Source organism: Macadamia integrifolia, unplaced genomic scaffold (assembly GCF_013358625.1).
Source record: "Macadamia integrifolia cultivar HAES 741 unplaced genomic scaffold, SCU_Mint_v3 scaffold947, whole genome shotgun sequence".
NCBI lineage: Eukaryota > Viridiplantae > Streptophyta > Magnoliopsida > Proteales > Proteaceae > Macadamia > Macadamia integrifolia.
The window spans coordinates 133,293-154,139 of NW_024870592.1; the positions used below are offsets into that span (position 1 = coordinate 133,293).

At 38.9% G+C, this 20,847-nt stretch overlaps 1 protein-coding gene across 8 annotated transcripts in view; it reads right to left on the bottom strand.

Annotated features, from left to right (window-relative positions):
• Positions 1-20,847, bottom strand: part of LOC122070573 (RNA exonuclease 4) — a 41,936-nt gene that overhangs the window by 9,187 nt on the left and 11,902 nt on the right. For 3 of the 8 annotated variants that reach the window (XM_042634763.1, XM_042634761.1, XM_042634758.1), the window contains exons 5-8: positions 10,085-10,193; positions 9,439-9,527; positions 9,296-9,360; positions 9,104-9,188 (exon numbers count right to left, since the gene is read on the bottom strand). In XM_042634763.1, coding sequence (XP_042490697.1) covers positions 9,104-9,188; positions 9,296-9,360; positions 9,439-9,527; positions 10,085-10,193 — 348 coding nt within the window. Of the gene's footprint in view, positions 1-6,585; positions 6,900-9,103; positions 9,189-9,295; positions 9,361-9,438; positions 9,528-10,084; positions 10,194-20,847 lie in introns of those variants that run through there. The other 5 variants (XM_042634764.1, XM_042634762.1, XM_042634759.1 and 2 more) reach the window with 3 other exon arrangements.

A 20,847-nucleotide genomic window follows, 5' to 3' on the forward strand; every position in this document is an offset into this window, starting at 1 on the left:
CTCCTAAACCTGAATTTTATTCTCTGTAATTTGATCTTGTTCTTGGTATTGTTTTGATCTCTCAAATACAGTACTACATTTAGTGATATCAGAGCATGGCAATTAATAATTCACCAAGGCTTCCGGATCCACCTGATCTGATGGCTAAGGTGTTGGAGATGCTTCAACAATTAACTGTTGAACAGAGAAGTCTAAATGACAGCCAGGGGAGCATCAATGAGATGTTAGCAATAGAGAATCAAACTATTCCACCTACATGATACTCTATTCCACTTGTGGAGATGGGGAATCCGGCATATTCTACAACTCATGTTCATAACTAGAGGTTCGCAGGTAGAGTTCCATAGAGAGTTCCTAATGGAACCAACTTTTGAAGAGCATGCACAGAGCTATTCTAATGCTGATCAGCCTACACTCAACCGACACACTAGTGACTCATAGAAGGTCAAGCTTGAGCTCAAGGAGTACACTGCTAAGCATGACCCCCAATTATGATTGGTTGGCAGCTCTGGATGATTATTTTGATTGGTTTGAGCTTATCTGAGACAAAGAAGACCAACTAGCTTGAACTAAGCTAGTTGGTTCAGCACATGAGTTCGTGGGAGGAGATGAAAAAAGATCTGAATGACAAATATTTTCCACATGCATTTAGAGCTCAATGGCAATATCAATTAAATTCACTTTGACAAAATTACCACCAAAAGGCCTTCACCAACATCAATGAGATACAGTTTGTAAGTCAAAGATTGTTGAAAAACAGACACCAACAACATTAAAGCAAATGTTGAATTCAAACTTACATTGTCAAACGAAATTGTGGGAGCACCAGTATAAGGTGAAGCTAAAGCAATCACAGTGGACTATGATGATAGAGGCAGTGCTTGAAAGCTTCAAAGACAGAAGGTCAACATGTAGAATATTCTACATAAGACGTCTATGTTGAAAATATCAAAATAGACAAAGTTGAAACAGTTGATGATGAGGTCGTGGTCGAGAGCACTTCACAAGAAATCTTTGAGATTCTTGATGCTGTTCTTGAAGAGGAAGAGCTCGTGCCTCACATATTTTATGAGAAGATTACCAACGTTGAGGACTCTATGAATACGTCAATACGACAATCATGGTTGATATTGATTCAGATGTCGAGAACATAGAGTTTGTTACGCCATCATGGTTGTTTGAAGAGAAAGCTACATGCCTTAAAGACTACATTCCTAACATCAACAAACAACTAGAATTTTGTTTGGGAATGGTCAAACAACTACAACTCACATGTTGTGTCCCCTTCGTCATTGGAAAACTGGAGGTCGAGTTTTCTCAAGCAAGGAAAGTTGATGCAGATACATCACCAAATGGAGCTTGTTTTATTAGGAATGAGCCCAGAATTGGGTTGTATACATCTTTGCCCTTTGGTCCATGGGGTTTTCAATATAATAGGCCACTTTAATGGGCCAAAACCATAGGTAATAAGTCTGCATATGGGATTTATCAAGTAGTTTATTTCTTTATCTATTAGTTAGTGGAATCCACATCAAGATAGGCTATCGTAGCTGGGTTTGGTTATGGGATCTCCCATTTCAACTCTTAACTCTTATCTTTATTTAATTCCACATCAAACTTAAGTCATAGGCATGTTAGGACTTAAAGTTTGACTATGTTTTGAGTTAATTTCCTTAATTTAGTTTTCTAAGTAGTTTAGGTGTCCTAATTGGTCAAGGATTGGGTTAAACCTTTCCTATTTTAGTGTTTAAGTTTGTTTTTGAGCCTTCTATATAAGTTTGTAATGAGAGGGCAAACATAGGCGCAATGGTAATGTTGCTCCATTGCGACCTAGTGGTCACTCGTTTGAGTCAAGAAACACTCTCTACAAAGTAAAGGTAAGGCTGCATACATTATGACCCTCTGATGTGGATCTGTGGTTCAAAAACCCAGTTCAGATTGCTTATGGGTCCGCTCGAATAATTACACTCAATCAATCACACAAAAAATGTCAATTTTGTAATTTAATGCGACTCAACTAACAAGAGAAGGGAGCCAAACATGGGTATCGTAAAAAAGGGCAAACTTGGAAGCAAAGTTAAGATATGGGACAGAGAATTTATGGAGTAGTTACGGAAATCAGCAATTAAAGGACTTGAAAACAACAAATCATTGAGAGAAGTAGACCAGATGCAACTAGAGGTGGAAAACCTAATCTTAGTTGGGGATGATATCTCCTTTGTTGGTGATTTGGCCTCAACCCAAAGCCCTATTGATTGCTATCAATATCCATCCAAAGGAACAACCAGGAAATCAAGATTAATTTACCGAAGTTGTACCTAGCGGAAGGCACCATTCAAGTTCTGAAACTGCCTATGGAACTCATAAGTCAGGCGGTCTTTCAGTCTCAGATCCAACAGTCTGAATCTCTTTAGGGTTTATGGCTACTACACCAAATCTTAAGTTTGACAGATTTGGGTACGAGAGAGATCGGATGTACTGCTACAAAGGACAATAACAGGGCACGGATGGCAGTGCTTAAAGAAAATGACATAGAATAGAATAAAGAGGGGAGGAAAAAGAAGAAGGGAAGGAGGTCACACGACCTTGCAGACACACCACATGGGTAACATCAAACAAAACCCAAATTTCTCATTCAAATCTGAAATTTTGTGTTGCTTACAAACTAGTATTCAGATAAGAAATTAAGACTCCTAGTTGTAATCTAAAACTGAAATTAAAATTGAATCTAACTTGGACTCATAAGTGAAATAAAATCCTAAATTCTCTACCACTGATTAGCCTAAGAAAAAAAAACTACAAGATAAATCCCAATAATAAACCTAATTAAATAGATGAACTAGAATAGTCTACTAGGCCCAAAAATTAATTGGTCCTGGTTCATCACCCCCTAAATTTCCAGAAGGGTTAATTTGGTTCAGCCATGAATCTGCATCACCCTACCCAAACCCACAATGGTGAAAGCCTTGTGCACTGGGTACGCCCATTTTATATAATTTTGTCAGGAAGGGCAGCATTGTACATGAATTTAGTAAAGAAAATTGCAGTTTTGCTTGCTGCTTCATATTTGAAGATCTCATGTTTGATTAAGATCCCTTGTGTTTGATCAAAGAACCCCTTGTGTGTGATGAAGGAGATAGGTGCATAGTCGTCAAAGCGTCACCTAGGAGACAAGGCTTTTTTTTTTTTTTTTTGGGTACCTAGGTGTTCCAACACCTTATCGCATTGAACGCGTTGGTATATTTTACTGTAATATAAGATTAATTCCTTTTAATGTTTTGATTGGGTTTGTGTAAAATGTTTATATACAGTGTGATGCATGGGATCTTGCCTTTATATAAAAAATAAAATAAAAAGAAAAAAGGAGAAAAATATCTCATCGAGGGATGAAGGAACCAAAGTAAGAACCTTGCTTCCTTGGTCAGTTGGTTATTTTACCTAAAATAGTTGGCTTTAATATAATGGTGAAATTATAAACAAAGGGATAATGAAGGATAAGAGAAAATAAAGTACAACCGGTGGGTGATATTTATCCAATTGTGCCTGTGTCCTTTTCCAACCAGAAGTCAAGAATGTCTTAGAGTGTCGTGCGACTTCTTGTCTCCTCTGCTCCACTACCCTACGATTCATGTGTGTTTTAACCAATCTATATATATATATATATATATATTGTTAACAGGAAGAATGGAAGAATGCTTTTGTGGCTTTAACTGATCACACAAGTCCCCTATTTATAATATAAAATCATGATAGAGTCATGATAAGAGTACAAAACAAAAAATATAAAGTATTTACAAGTATACCCCCCATCTAGCTGCCCCACTCTAATAAGGGTGGGTGGAAGGGGGAAAGCCCCAATGTGCCCCTGTGGCACATTAATCCTTATTCTAACACCCCCCTCAAGTTGGTGCATACACGTCACACATGCTCAACTTGACTAAACTAGGATGAAACAACTTTCCAACCAGCCCTTTAGTGAACATATCAGCTAGTTGATCACCAGACTTTACAAAAGGAACACAAATCAAACCAGCATCCAATTTCTCTTTGCTGAAGTGTCTATCGATCTCCACATGTTTGGTTTGGTCATGTTGTATTAGATTATGACCAATACTGATAGCAACCTTGTTATCACAGTAAAGCATCATAGGAAGATAAACAAGTACACCAATATTATCCAAAAGTATACACAACCATAGAAACTCACAAATCCACTGTGCCATGGCATGAAATTCTACTTCAGCAATAAATCTAGCCACCACATTCTGCTTCTTACTGCACCAAGTTACAAGATTCCCTCCTAAAAAGGTACAATAATCAGATATAGACTTTCTGTTAAGTGAACCAGCCCAATCAGCATCTGTATAAGTTTCAACTCGGAGGTGATCATGAGGAGATAAGAGGATCCCTTTTCCTGGAGTTGACTTCAAGTATCATAAGATACACATAACAACTTCCATATGAGAGGAATAGGGATCATGCATAAACTGACTAACCAAACTCACAACCACAGCAATATTAGGTCGTGTCTATGAAAGATATATCAGTTTTCCTACCAACTGTTGGCAGCGGCCTTTGACAACTAGTTCATCCTCCTTTTCCTTGAGCTTGCTACTAGCTTCCATAGGAATATCAGAAGGATGACAACCCAAATACCTGTCCTGGACAGCAGATCAAGGACGTACTTCCTTCAAGAGAGAAGATGCCTTTTAAGGACCTGACAACTTCAATCCCAAGAAAGTACCTTAACTTTCCAAGATCCTTTATCTCAGATTCTTTATCCAGAAAACCCTTGAGATGATCAATCTCAGTGCTATTATTCCCTGTTACCAGGATGTCATCCACATAAACAACTATATAGTAACTTTCACCAGACCTCTTTATGAACAATGTGTGGTCAACATTACTCTACTTATAACCCACATATGTCATAGCCTTGTGAAATATTCCAAACCACACTCTAGGTGACTGCTTCAAATCATAAAGAGCACGCTTCAACTTACAGACCTTGCCCTGAGTTCTTGTACTAGAGAAATCTGGTGGAATTTCCATATAAACTTCCTTATCAAGCTCTCCATGGAGGAAAGCATTTTTTACATTAAGTTATTGGAGTTTCATCCTAAGTTCACAGCACATGAGAGTAACACTCGCACAGAGATCAACTTGGCAACTGGTGCAAATGTATCCTGGTAGTCGATTCCATAAATCTGAGTGAACCCTTTAACCATAAGCCTTGCTTTGTATTTGTCAACAAAACCATCGATCTTCTGTTTTACCATAAACACCCACTTATAGCCAACAAGTCTCTTCCCAGGTGGAAAAGTCACAAGTTCCCATGTAGCATTCATTTTTAACGCACCCATTTCTTCCTCCATTGTGGCCTTCCATTTTTTTCTACAAGAGCTTCCTGCCAATTCTGAGGGGCACAAGTAGATGAAAGAGAAGACACAAAAGCACGATAGAAGGGAGAAAGGGAATCATATGAAACAAAATGAGATATAGGGTGTTGAGTACAAGTCCTAATGCCTTTTCTAAGGGCAATAGGTTGGTCAGAAGGAGAGATTATACCTGAAGTATGAGGCTCAGTTGACTCTGGATCCAGGGCTGGCAAAGGGATTTGTAAAGGTGATGTAGTAGTGGTGATGGTCTGAAGTTGCTTATCTCTGGTGTGTCCACTACTATAAACTTAAAGAGTGAAGTCAATTTGTCTGGAATTCACCAATGGTCCTCTGAACTAGAGTCATCTCCCACTGAGTTGGAGCGATAGGTTCTGCCCTCTCACTATCTTGTGGAGCATGCAGATCCTGAGGTGAAGATGATGGGTATACTGGTGGAGCAAGCAGATTCAGAGTCATCTCTTCTTCACTAGTAACTCCAGACTCCCCCTGAAGAGGTGATAATGAGTAGTAACCAACAGATTCATGAAAAACACATCCATTGTTACTATTGAACGCCGGGTAGGAGGATGGTAATAGTTATATCATTTCTGTGCAGGAGAGTAACCAAGAAAGATACACTTAAGACTTCGAGATTCCAATTTTCCTAGTGAATGATGATCCCTAGCATAGCAGGCACACCTAAAAGTCTTAGAAGGAACCAAGAAGGATGTAGTCCCTTGAAGAACCTCAACAGGAGTTCGAGAGTTGAGGAAGCGAGTCGGCATATAATTGATTAGGTAAGCTACTGTGAGGACAACACCACTCCAATACTGAGATGGAACCTGTTGAGCAAACATCATGGCTCGAGCAACATCCAACAAGTGCCTATTCTTGCGTTCAGCCACCCCATTCTGAGCAGGAGTGTCAACACTTGCCTGATGAAGAATCCCATGATTAGCTTAGGTATTTTTTAAACTAAACCTCCATGTACTCTTTTCCATTATCACTACGCAGAATTTTCGGAGTTGCATTAAACTGAGTCTGAATCATTTTATGGAACTGTTGAAAACAACCTAACGCTTCACTTTTGTACTGCATCATGTAAATCCAAGTAGTTCTAGAGTAACACTCAATAAAGGACACAAACCACCTTTTCCCAGAAATAGATGTCCGACGAGATGGACCCCATAAATCAAAGTGAACCAAATGAAAAATAAAAGAGCTTTTATTTAAAGGTAAATAACTGCAACGAATCTGTTTAGTCAGAGTACAGGCCTTACAAAAGAGTTCATCCCTAGTACATGATTTAACTAAATGCGAAAATAAAAGAGATAAGGTCTAAATTGGTGGGTGTCCCAAACGACAGTGCCATTGATTCAATTCAGAAGAAGAAGAGTGTAGCTGATGAGGAATTGCTGATGTTGCAGCCGTAGAGAGACAACCATCATCAAGTAAATAAAAACCACCCTGCACCTTACCACATCCAATCGTCTCTCCCATTACTGGATCCTGAAAAATACACTGGGAAGGAAAAAATGTTACTTTACAATTTAGGTCCTTAGTAAGACTACTAATGGATAGCAAATTAGTAGTAAAATTAGAGATATGTAAAACTGAAGATAGAGGTATATAAGAAGAACACTTAATAGTGAAATTGGATCGAATTGCCCAGTAAGGGTAAAAAAAGGACAATGAGAGAGAACTATCAGATCTTCAAAATCAACCATCAGAAAGTGTCTATACTTGGATCGAATTGCCCAGTAAGGGTGGTGTGGTATTCCAAATAATATCAGGCTTGATGAAGAATTGTTGAGATGAGCAAATTAGGGTTTTCAAAGAAAACCCTAATATCAAAGAAGATGGGAGATTTGATACAGAGACTTAGTAGATGGGGCCACAAGTCTGGTCGATCTCCTCTGTAATGGTGATGATGATCTCTTAAATTCAGCCAATTTTGAGGAAGGAGTCCAAAAATCGATTTTGTCAAGGTTTTGGAGGAAAACCTGTTTTTTGCACAAAATCGATTTGCGTAGATCTTGATCTCGCAGAAAATGATGGGTCATTCCAGGAAGTTGTACTTGATCTTCAAGAGGTAGAGGTTTGTTCCTTAAAGAGGAAGAAACCACACTTCATAAAATAGAAGAATAAAATATCACAGAGGGTGCAGAACCCAAATTTTCTTACAAGGGCTTTTGATGTTTTAGTTCATGAGGTAAGGTATAGGACAGCCACTAGATTCATAGGAATGACCTCATTAGTGCTGCCCTATGGTAGGTTATTGGGACAAAGGTAGGATAAGATGGGGGGCTAACAAAGGTAATGGAAGGGAAGGTGAAGGTCTATGACTCTTGAAGGAGAAGGGGCTGGAAACTGAAAACCTAGATCATAAATTAGGCTATGGTACTACTTTAACAGGAAGAATGGGAGAATGGTTGTGTCCTTAACTGATCACACAAGTCCCCTATTTATAATATAAAATCATGATAGACTCATGATAGGAGTACAAAACAGAAAATATGAAGTATTTAGAAGTATACCCCCCATCTAGCCACCCCACTCTAATTAGAATCAATGGAGGGAGGAAATCCCCAATGTGCCCCTGCAGTACACTAATCCTTATTCTAACACACACACATATATATATATATATATTTGAACTTTTTTGTCCTTTCGCTACAGACTTATAGTACACCAAGGGAACTATATGGGTGGAAAGTTGTGTCCATGAACCCTACCACATAGATTGTCCCTTTGGATTTGAGAAGTAGGAACAAAACTATATCGATGTTTTGAAATTTTTTATGCGCGCTTAGGTCACCTACGCGCCACCTGGTGGCCACCTTATCGCTTAAAACACTTGGGAACCAATGCCTTAAAGTTGCCTAGCACTTTGACAACTATGGTTTGGTGTTTGTGGCCTCCTTATCGCCCAAGTGTTTGGGAAGGCCCTCCAATGCCAATCGAACCACCTTGCTATGTGAAGCCCGAGTGTTATTTTTCTAATGTTTTTATTATTGCTTCATCTTCTTCATCCATTAACAAGTTTCATTTCTGAGAATTTTTGGCAACTAGAACCTTTGCTTCTAGATCATATGCTACATGTCTTTTGAGAATAAGCAATCTAGCCATCAAAACCTTTTTCAAAATTTTAGGAGTTGCTCTATACCTTAATAGAGGAACTCAGCCAGCATTCCTCCAAGATCTCACCAGCAGATCTGATTTTATTTCTGATTTCCAATTCTGTCCGTATATCTTAATTACTGTTCTGTGCATCTGAATATAGAATTGATTTACTGGTTTTAACAATCTGGTATTGCTGAATTTCATAGTCTATGATCTGGATCAATTGGTCATCATACTCTCATCTTCTGCTTTCTGTTTTGAACGGTTAAATTACCGTTATACACTTGTACCCTCATCCTATGGCTACTAGGACTGCTGCATAAATTCTAACCCAACCTGTGGATTAATCTAAAATTTTCAGCAACCATTCCATCTACTGAATAGACAACTCAAACTGCATTTCAGGCCCATCAGACCATTGGGACATGTTCGATTTAATTTCTCCTAAGTCTGGATTTTATTCTCTGTATTTCGATCTTGTTCTTGGTACCGTTTTGATCTCTCAAATACAGTATTACATTATATTGTAGCTCCCAATCCATTGCAGAGACTCCAGAGACAATGTAATATAGCATACTCTGGAAGTGATTTCAGAAACTTACAGAACAGTGCTCCCCATTTTGAATCTTAATTCCAAGAAGCTCCGATGCAAGATCACGAAGCGACCTTTTACGCCCTTCTTCCCTGCTTAAACCATTGAGCACATATAAGTTTGAAACATACAGAAGCAGGAAAGCATAGGACAAGTCAATAGAACTGCAATAGTGACAAATAACCAAGAAGAAAATCATTACTTTAGAAAGGGTCGATATTCTGAGGTATCCCGTATATCCTTCTTTCGATGACTTAACAACAATGCCTGTACAATAAACATATCCTGCTTAATCATCCGGAATTACACTTAGCACAAAAACAAAGGAAAATGAAATATGTGAACCTTAAGATCGTTACGCAAGGCGTGGCCCACAAGGATTCTTCCATTAATCAACTCAGCCACTTTGTTTTGAACAGACTGGAAGTCCTTTGCTGGAGATATCATCATGTAAATAATAAGAAAGAGGCAGAAAAAGAGAAGAGAAATAGAAGAGAACAAGAGATAGCTGTAACTTGGGGGGTCACAACCACATGGTTGTGACTGCCTCCTTCATTCAATATATAGACTAGCTATCACAAAAACACAACCTAAATAGAAAACTAGAAGGCATAACAAAAAAAGATACTAACTCTAACTTAGCTAACAACTACCCTAAACCCAATAGGAAACTAACAAAGATATGCTTGAATTAAATATAATCCCACGGTATGTAGGTCTATAGGTGTATGGAGGTCTATGGGTGTCCATAGACCTCCAACGGACACATGCTCTCATATACTAAACATTGGGAGGTCTATCAGTGTCCAGAGACCTCCAACTGACACATAGGTATGGAGGTCTATGGGTGTCCACAGACCTCCAACTGACTCATGCTTTCATATACTCTAATACATCACATCATAAACATGCACTGATATTTTTATCCTCTATTCCAACAGGCCAGTGGAAAAGAGCTCAATAATGAAACAGAATGGGGAAAAAAGTCAACCTTTCCTCAAGTCACAGGGTCGAATCCCACTTATTTGAGTGCGAAAGTCAACTACACGCTCTACTGGACGAACATACTCATCATATACAATATTCCCCCATGTATTCACCTGAAATAAACTTCTGGAGTTAATTGTCAATGAATACATAAAATAAATATGATATTTTTAATGATATCTTAGAGTGAGACATGAACTTGAATGTTACAACATTAACTATAATAAACATACATCAATTTTTCAGGGAAGCTACTTGATAGGGAACCAGATTTTTCAAGAAAGAAAGCATTACCCAGTGAAAGATAGACTCAGTATACCATAAATTGGACGAAGAACTGTAATAAGAGTTAACCATCCATACAGTTGTAATAAGAGAACCATCCATACAGTTGTAATAAGAGTTAACCATCCATACAGTTGTACATCCTGCTCTACAATTTCTCCAGTCCTTAATCCATTTTAACCGGGTTTGGATCTAAAAATCATTTACTTCTATCAAGGTGTAGCTATCTCCCAAAGGAATCTGAACAGTCCATGTATTGTTTTCTAAAGATGATCTCATGCACCAAAGATCCTCCGACAGAATCTAATCCTCTCACTCCCAAGGGGGAAAATACCACAACATTTGGCAAGAAAAAACTAACCTCCTAAAGGGACCCAGACCCAAAACCTCATTTCCCTTGATTTGACAAACTGACCAGCTTAGAGGTGGCCATCCACTGACTCACATGGCTATCACAAAAACAGACTTGCAAAACCACCATTCATGGCCAATTCAACATCTTCGATTAAATTCTCACTGAAAAAAAAAAAAAATGGTACATTCTTCAACTAAGTTCTCATATACATATCTTTAGGTAAAAGTAAAACTCAGGTTAGTTTTAAATTCAGAAGCCCATCGAAAAGTGATTGTCCCTGAAACTTGGGATTTGCAACAGATATTCAGATCTAAAAGTATGATAAGTCCGCCAGCTTTGTGGAGAACAATCCATAGTGGTCTTGTTGCAACAACTAAGGAGAAAATTCCTACATATTGCAAGAGATGATTCCTGATCTATACCTGAGCACAAGGTATGAGGTTAAAATTGCAAACAACCCATGAGCATGGTTTAAAGTATCTCCGATACGATACAATACCCTCCGATATGTATCTTAAATTTAGCTGATCAAATACTTTAATCATTCATCTTTAGCATATCTTACCGTATCTCCGATACAATACGATACCCTCCGATACGTATCTTAAATTTATCCGACCGATACCAATACTTTAATCCTTGCCCAGTAGGTTAAAATTGCAAGCAACCCCCCCACCCCACCCAAAAAGAAATATATATATATATATATATGATTCTTAAATCTTGATCCATGTTTGAACACAAGTTGATTATATTGGATAGTATTTCTTGCTGGAGGGTCCAACCCAAAACCGCAAGGCATTAGGTGGAGATGGCTCCTCAAGTATATGAAGCACCAAGGAACGAACTAAATCGATGTGGGACTATACCTCTATAACTCCCAACATCTCAACACTCTCCCTCACATGTAGCTTCGACATACCTGTTAGCCCAAAAGTACTGTGATGAAGTGGCTCTTGCTCACCCAACACGATCGTACGAGGTCACAATTCACCCAACATGATCATCCGGGGTGAACAAGAACTGGGGATTGGATGCGGCGAAATTCCCGCCAATGGTTTATTACTTAGGGAGGACAACAAATAGATCAGAGCTTTGATACCATGTTGGAGGGTCCTCAAGTATATGAAGGCAAAAAGGACCGAACTTAATCGATGTGGGACCATACCTCCCAACATCTCAACAGTTCTTACCATCTAATAAGTAAAGCTTAAAGCTTATGATGTTAAAATTACAAGCACCTCCCCCCCCCCCTCTTCAAAAAATAAATAAATAAAAAGAGAAAAATCATCTAAGGGAGGGGGTAATGTACTACTGTAATTGAACGATCAAAACAGTACCAAATAGGACCTTTTCTCAGAGAATAAAAAACCAGATTAGAAGAATGATTAATAACAGCAAATCAAATGGTCAGATGATCACCAACCCCAAATCGAGTTCAACAAATAAAGGGATGAACAATTGCTGAAAATCTTAGATCGATCTAAAGGCTGGATCAGATGATATGAGTTAATCCTAATTGTGCTAGGAGAGGGGTGGAACAGTAATTTCACCACTCTTCCAAAAAAGAGAAGAATGTGTAGAGTAATCAATTCTGATTATATACTATAAATATCAGATTAGAGAAACCACTAAAATTGAATCAGTATTTAAAAAGACAGAATTCCATTTAAGAAATAAGGGTAAAATAGGGATTTCATTATTATCCAGATCCGCAAGTCAGATCTGATGGAGATTCTAATCGAATCTCTCTAGAACAGTGAACAACAAATTCCCAAAATCTGTAAGGTATTCTAATGGCTGGATTCTTCTAATCAGAATTCATGCAAAAAAAGTCTTGCATATGAACCTCAACTAGAACAGAACTTACTAGAAGATGAATTGCAGAAAATAACTAGAACTTGAACTTACTTCTTAATGAAGGGAAGAAGGATGGAAGAACAATGTAGAGATAGAGAAACACCCAGGCTTCACACCGCAAGGTGCTTGGATGGATCAAACACCAACCAGCCTTGATCTAACTCAAGGATTCCTTGATCAAACACAAGGTTCTTCACCAATGGAGAAGCGAAGCAGCAAAAAGTTTTTCATTAATCAAAATTCTTGTACAATGCTAAGCCCCTTTACAAACTTATATAGAAGACTCAAACACTAAAAAAGAAAACCCTAACCCAATCCTTAACTAACAAGGTAGCATAAACTAACTAGGAAACTAACTGAAAACAGGACTGGACTTAGAATCCTAATCCAACTTAACTAAAAGTCTAAAACACTTAATAACGACTAAAATCTACAAATAAAGACTCTTAACTAATCCTATATGCCTAGCCTCTGACCATATTATAGGCCCATTTAATGTGGCCCATTACAACGAAAACACATGGTATTAAAGGTCCAACACATATTTAAACTTATTTCTAATAAAATAAGCCCATTTTGGTTATGTATTTGCATTTGGGGGTGGGGGGCAACATAAAAGAATGGGAAGGATATTTGGAGTATGATGCAAACGATAGATATCAGCTTACAGCTTAAGTACCAACGCAGGAGGAGAACCAAGCCAGAATTATAACCTACAGTTCTATTTTTGGAGCAACTTTCTGGTTCAGTTCTGATCTCTGGTTCACCCTATTGTGAGGTTTGTTATAGAGTTTTATTCTCTTATTTTCGTATTATTATATTGCAGTCAATAGGCTGGATTAAGATACTATGAGTCCAGTCCTGTTTCCCTTCAGTTTTCCCTTCTTATTTTTTGTGTTTCAGTTGCACTAGAGATACTACAATGCTGAGCTCTATATAAGCATGTAAGGGGCTAGGGCCTTCCCCATAATTTTTTATGACTGGAATCAACTTTCAGCTTATGGTTCTGTGAGATGCAGAGTATGTGCTGCTGAGATTCAGTAAAAGCCCAGGTGGGATCCAGGTTAGGATACTGGTGGGAATCCAGCCCTACAAATCAGGTGAGGATTCCTCATTATATCTCTATTCTCTTCTCTATCTTTGTCTCCATCAATTCAAATAAGTTTTCTGAGTATATTTCTACCCTGTGGTTTCCATTTTCTTGAACCTTCTAGTTCTGATTTACTTTGTTAACATATTATTTTGTTGGTCATGATTCTACCTTCCTATACTTCAATTTCATATTCTGAATTAGTGATTCTAGTTCTAATTTTTCTGAAACTGATATTCTGTTTTTGGCCTTTTATTTGCTAATTAATCCCTGGTTATAGCTCTCTATGAATTCAGAATTGAAACCCTACTTACCCCAAAAAAACAAAAGAATTGAAGCCCTAATCTGTCCTATGAATCTGCAGTAATTGAGTTTTCCTACACCCAGTAGGATTTCTCCATATCAGTGAATCTGACCATCAGATTACTACCATAATTTTCCAGAACTGTTCTACCCGAAGAACAGCCTAGTCGACCAGAAAATCAGCCCATTCAGACCGATTTCTATTCTGTTATTGAAGATCTCCCAAATCTGTTAAAGGTTCCATACCCACAGTTCTATATTTTTTTTCAAGGGTTTCTAAACCCTAACACTTGTAGTAGTTAGAATCCCATTATTTGGTATAAGAGATGTGGCTAGCATTGATACTAGGAACCCTAATGAAACCAGTCTCCAGGCTACTATAAACTATAAATCAATTGGTTGAAACTGTTAGGCAATTTTTTGATCAAGTAGCTGTCCTAGAATATGAGGGGTTGCCTCACCATTCAACTGCAAACAATACTTTAGGTTTTAGGAAGAGCTCCACAGAAAATCCGTACACAGAAGGTCTTTCTAGAGGATGTCATGCACACCATAGCTGATTCTTGTTTTACTAATTGACAGATTTAACAGTGTATAGAAGGTTAAGTTGGAACTTAAAGTACAACGGGAAACTCGATCCTTAAGTATTCTATGGCTGGCTTACCTCCATGATGGTTACATAGATTGGTATACTTTGATAGAGCCCAGGAAACTTAAGCTAGCATTAGCCAAGCTAGTAAGAGGACCAGCCAAGAAGTGGTGGAGATCGTATAAGCAACGGCTCTGAGTTCCTGGCACAGCACTCACCATAAGAGAGGAGATGAAGGAAGAACTGAAGTCTGAATATCTACACCTCCCCCCCCCCCCCCCAACTTTCAAAGCTCAACTGCAGTTCAATGCACACATTCATGTATAGATGTCGATGAGGATGGCTTCCAGCTTATCTCATGGTTCATGTCACGCCTAAATCCCAAAATTCAAATGGAACTTAAAATTTATGACCTGTATGATTTGCAGTGCTGTTTTTATCCTACGGGCAGAGGAGAATTTAAAGATTCCCTCTAGGAGGTTCAGTTCTCAAGCCGGGAAGTATCAGAGAACCCCTGCAGCCAAACCTACAGGAAAACCTTCTAGTACCCCTAAAAACAAGGACAAGGCACCCATGAATAGCAGCAAAGAAACAGTGCTAAGTTTGGGGCCGTTGCCAAATTCTCACTTTGAGATGAAGGTTTAATGTTGTTACTACCGCAGCTGAGGAGGATAACACAGTGCAGGAATATGAAGCTTGATGAGGTAGGCTAGGCTGAAACAAAGCAAACACTACCAAACCTACAAAAAACCAGAATCGCAGTGAACCATAAAACTAAGAATATGGCTGAAAATGCGATTAGAACTTGCAAACCACAAATCTAATGGGACTTAAACTAACATATGTTAGAGGTTCGAATGGGATGAGTGCGTGGTTAAAATATCAAAGCAAGATTATCGTTAGATCAGGAGACATGAACATGGAAAGAAAATAAAAACCAAGGAAAACTTGAATAACTTCAATCCATCAATGCGATGGTGCTCAAGTTTGGGACAAGTGGAGTAGAAGGGGAAGGGAATAACATAGTGAAAACTCAGCCCAATCTGAAGGTTAGATACTCAGAAAACAGTGACTGAAGTTCAGACATGTACACTGTGAAAACAGTCCTATCGCAGACCTGAAAATGTAAAATTAATAAAAAAAAATGGAGTTTATGAGGATAACAACCAAGGATTATTAAGACACAAATTAAGTTCAGAGTTCACCAAATTACAGTCCAAGATAGAGAGATAAAGTTGTTGGAATACCTACAGAACAATAAGAGAAGAAAAAAGAATAGAATAAAAGAAGATGAGAAGATAGAAGTGGATACGGCCAAAGGCTTCACCACCTATGGCCTGCGCAAAAGGCTTCACCACCTATGGCCTGCGCAAAAGGCTTCACCACCAGTCCCAAACCAAGGATTCACCACCTTGCTTCACCAAGAGGGCTGTGATGATTCACCACAGTACACACACTCCCATAGAGCAAGTTTTCCAAAACAGTTTTATGGGCTAGTGTGCCCTTTGATCTTTTTTGTAGTAATCAATGGACTGATTACAAGAATAGAAACCCCTCATGAGTGCGTAAATACTTGTCTGCCAAGTAAACTAAAAAGGAATCCCTCTAGAAAGGATCCTCAGCTATTACAAGGAAAATAGTAAGCCACTAAAATAGAAACTTCTACTTAACATATCTTGTTTACTAAGTAGCCAATTACATGAAATTAGAAACTAAATATTTTAGTAATTACTAACTTCCTTCTAAGAAACTATTACAAAATAGAAACTAGATTAAAGACAAATCTCTAAAAGAATATATTCAGCAGCATCCAATCTCCAAGCGGGACCCATGCAAGATCTGATCTCCCCCATCAAGCCGACGCATGTAAGATGATAGAGATGGTTGACAACCAGCTCACCTGTCAAGACAAAACCAGAACCAAGGAACTGTGTGCTAGTTCAAGTGGGCTTCTTCCTCCTACGGTAGTACTGTACTGCATCACTCCCACCCTACTGCAACTCATGATAAATCACCAAGAAATCCTTGTCTACACACCCATGATATGATCAATGCTTATTGCATTGGGTGAGAATGAATGAAAGGTCAACACTTTTCTGCTCAAAGCATCTGCAACAATGTTCTCCTTCCCAGCCTTGTACTTGGGCACAAAAATAAACTCCTAATGGTAAGTGACCCATTTGGCGTATCGGTTGCACTGACTCTTCTAGGAATGAAGATGCTTGAGAGCAACGTGATCACTCGCGATGAGGTAATATGTCCAATGTTTCAACACCTGCACAACAGCATAGATCTCCAAATTGTGTGAAAATATTGTTTCTTGGCATTGTTCAGCTTCTTACTAGAGTAGGCAATTGGGTGTCCTCCTTGCATGTGAAACTCCACAAAGGCATTGAGTGTCTATAGCAACCTCGAATACCCGATCAAAATCTGACAGTTGTAAAATTGGGGACTCTGAAATCTTTTGTTTGATAAGCTCAAAAGCTTTAGTGGTTGCACGATTCCACTTAAACTTTCCCCTGCTTGATTCAGACATTTAGTAATACATACTCGAACTGAAATCTTGGATGAATCTACAAAAGAAAGAAGAAAGGTCATGGAAGCTCCAAACATTAGTGAGAGTTTTAGGTATCTGCCGAGCTAGGATGCTGTTGACTTTCTTTGGACCAGACTCAACACCTTTCGAAGAAACAATTACCAACGAAGACAACCTTAGGAGCACTTCTTTAAGTTGATGTAGAGCTTTTCAGCCTGAAGTGCTCTCATGACTTGTTTCAGGTGATCAATATGGTCGTCCTTAACAACAACTACCTATTGCAGTTGGTGAGGTTGCGGTGTGCAAAGCCCGCATACACCAGGAGCTCTGGAGTTGATGCAATTAGGCATGGGAAATTTTGGGAGTAATTGGGTGATTTTTGTTTCCTTAATTTTTAGTGTAGGGTGTGGTAAATTTAGTAGGAGATTTTATTTCAATTGCTATTTAGGGTAGTTTCCAATTTTAAACTTTGCTTCCCTTTATATTGATGTAACACAATGAAAAATTCAGAATTTTGGAGAATTAGAACTTGATGATTTTTTTGGGTGATAACCATGAATATGGCTGCCGGTGATTCTTTTCTTCTCCCTTTCTAATTTTCTGGTTTGTTTCCCTACCCTGTTTCTGGCGATCGTTGCGGTCTCCTTGAAGCTGATCGATCTCCCTCATGCATGGATTTTTTGGACTAAGATTTTGAGTGAAGGTAACTCTCTCCTAGGTGATGCAAATCCTAGGTCATCTCCTTCGAGGCATGGTTCTGTTGTGAAGAAATTCAACCCAGAATCAGATCTGAGCTCTTGCCATCGCACTATCCAGTTGCAGGTTCGAAGAACCCATCTAATCTGGAAAACCGAGAGCCCCTGGTGCTGCAAACACAACTTCCTTGTGCTGCGATTCTCCATTCCAGGCCCTAGGTCGATCCAAGCTGGAGTGGAAGAGTTCCAGTAAAACCGTAGAGGCCGTCTCCCCTTCTGGTTGTCGTGAGGTTGAAGAACACCACTTAAGCTAGGTTTATTTCCTTATTCCTGTTAAATCCCAGAATTGCCCCTATCTTTTGTTTCTATTTCCCACTTTCTTTTATTCTATTTTATTTCTAAATCTACCCCTCCCTAACTAGTACGTTGCTTCTTCCTTTGATATTTTCTCTTCTATTGAAGTAATCATCTATTTACCAGATTGCCCTTTGTTAGGAATTTGATGTTATTTACAGAATCGCCATTATATTGATTTTTTGAGTTAATTCACCCCTAAATGAGTCCATAAGCAAACCGTTTTCTGATTTTAGAAACCTGGTTCGCATCACTCGAGTTCGAGTCTCCTGGCTGTTAACTTCCCCCCCCCCTTCTATAGTGTACCCATCTAAAAAAAATGTGATTGTACTTTTGCTTGATGTAGATCAAAATATTGAAGTGAAACCCTATTGGGTTCTCTTATGGGCCGACCCGAATAATAGAAGGTTCTTTTTTCGCTAGAAAGTCATTTGTATTAAGGAAAAAGAATAGAAAGAATATACAACCAAGCTACAAATTTGAGATCTGAGGGAAACGACTACACCTTCGGCATTGCCAACAGCAAAATAGAAACCACACTTGAACCCAATCCCAACAAAAAGATAAATAATTATTTAAAGCGATACCTAGGGCACCCTTGACTATCTAATTCCAAATCCATTACAACCAACAAAGGCCAAGAAGAAAATGGAGAAGATAACTCAAACTTTGCTGCAGACTTTGCCAGGAAGTCTGCAACAGGTTTTGCTTCACAAAGACAATGGGTTATTTCCAGACCAGCTATTGCAAATACGGGTCAAGCTCATCCACCGATGAAGCCCAATCCAAGGGAGTTTCCAATTAGAGATAAGTAAGACCGCCGCCACAGAATCACATCCATAGATGAGTGATTCCCATCTCTCTTGCAAATTCCAAACCAGAAATCACTGCCAATATCTCTGCTTCAAAATTAGTCTGCACACCCAAGAACGGTCTGAAAGATTTCAGAACTTCAGCTTTATCATTCCTGAACACTCCACCCACCCCTGCTTTACCTGGATTCCCCAGAGAGCAGCCACTAGAATTTAGTTTAACCCATCCTGGCGGCAGAGGACACCAGAAAACTTCGACAACCTCCTTTGGCCTATACTGTAACCGGGAAATACCCAACCTCCTTGCACATAATAGAGAAACAAAAGATAGAGGAGACCCAACTAATGATAGAGAGGGAGCAAAGCATGGGTGAGGGTGGGGTTGTAATTGGAATGGTAATCTTGGAAGGGAAAACAAAATAAGGACAGAAGGGATCTGGGGGAAAGAAGGGGCAATATGGGAAAGGGGGAATTAAAGGGGTTTTAATAACAATAAGAAGAGGAGTTCTTCTTCATCTTCCCGATGGAAACACAAAGGCAGTAGATGATTATGCGGTAGTGCTAGTAACTTCTGGTCAACCTGTTTTTCCTTGTTGACCTGCATCAAATTGACCTTTAATGCCTCATGCCTGACCCTCTCAGCTGGGATGTTAACAAGGTTGAACCTGATGTTCTTACCATTGAACCTAAATATGCACTGGTTTTTTATGCCACCTACCAGCACATTGTATTTGTACATCCATAGTCGGCCTACAAAACATTCATCAGATTCATGGATATGACATCGCACCAAACTTCATAATATCCATGGAGTTTTGATGGCATGGATCCTCTCCTGTCAACCTCCAAATGTCATTTAGAAGAGAAATCTTGTAGGATAGGGGATGCTTTCTGTATCTGGTGACCCTAGTTGACAAAGGTTTGAGATACTATGTCAGCCTAACTCCCACTGTCTACAATCACCTGTGCTGTTTTAGAGACATTGCTCATGCGAGTGTAGAATATACAATATCTCCCACCAGTCCTCTCCCTTGGTTTCAGTCAATAAAATATGGCTGACCACGTGGACACCGTATGCTCCTCTTCCTCATCATCGTTGAACTCCCCATCCTCATAGGTGGACAAGCTTTGATGTAGTTTAAGAGAACAAGAAGGCCAGCTGCAAACCAGAGAATCAAACTGGACCAAGAACGGGTTATTAGGCTTAATTTGAGTGTCCAATTGGTTATATGGGCATGGGCTTAGTATTTTTTGGTTTACTATTGTAATGCTGCCAATTCTATAAACCCAAATATATTAGGCATTTAAGTCCTATACAGGTTAAGTAATTAGTTTCTATATTGTAGTGTTCCAGAATAGCTTCTACTTTGAAGAAAGACTTAAGTTGTAATATATGGGTTTCCTATTTAGCTTGTTTCCATCAAAATAAAGAGTAAGGGATCATACTCACTACCATTGATTTAAGAAATAATTTAGCCTTGAGTTTGTGAGTTCTGTGACAGACAGATCATGGTTTTGTGGGATTCAAAACTGCTCTATTGTGGATTTGTGGGATGCAGTAGGGAAACCTTGGTGGGATTCCTTCTTCACAGTTAGGTGAGATGCCTAACATATCCTTTCTTTTGTTCTTCAAATTTCTATCCATGTCTCCTTCCTTGTTGGTTGAGGTACTGATATTGTTTCTGTTTCCAATCAGTTACATATCACACATCACCATTGAATCTGACTTCTATGTGTACCATTCTTTCTGAAGTTCCAGGATCGGTCAGCGACTGTTTACCAAAAACAGTCTGCAAAGTCCCAAGACCATGTATGGGGCTAACGGTTTTCCAGTGGACATTATGCACTTATTACACTAACCCTTAGAGGAAGGGCCAAGCAGGGGTGG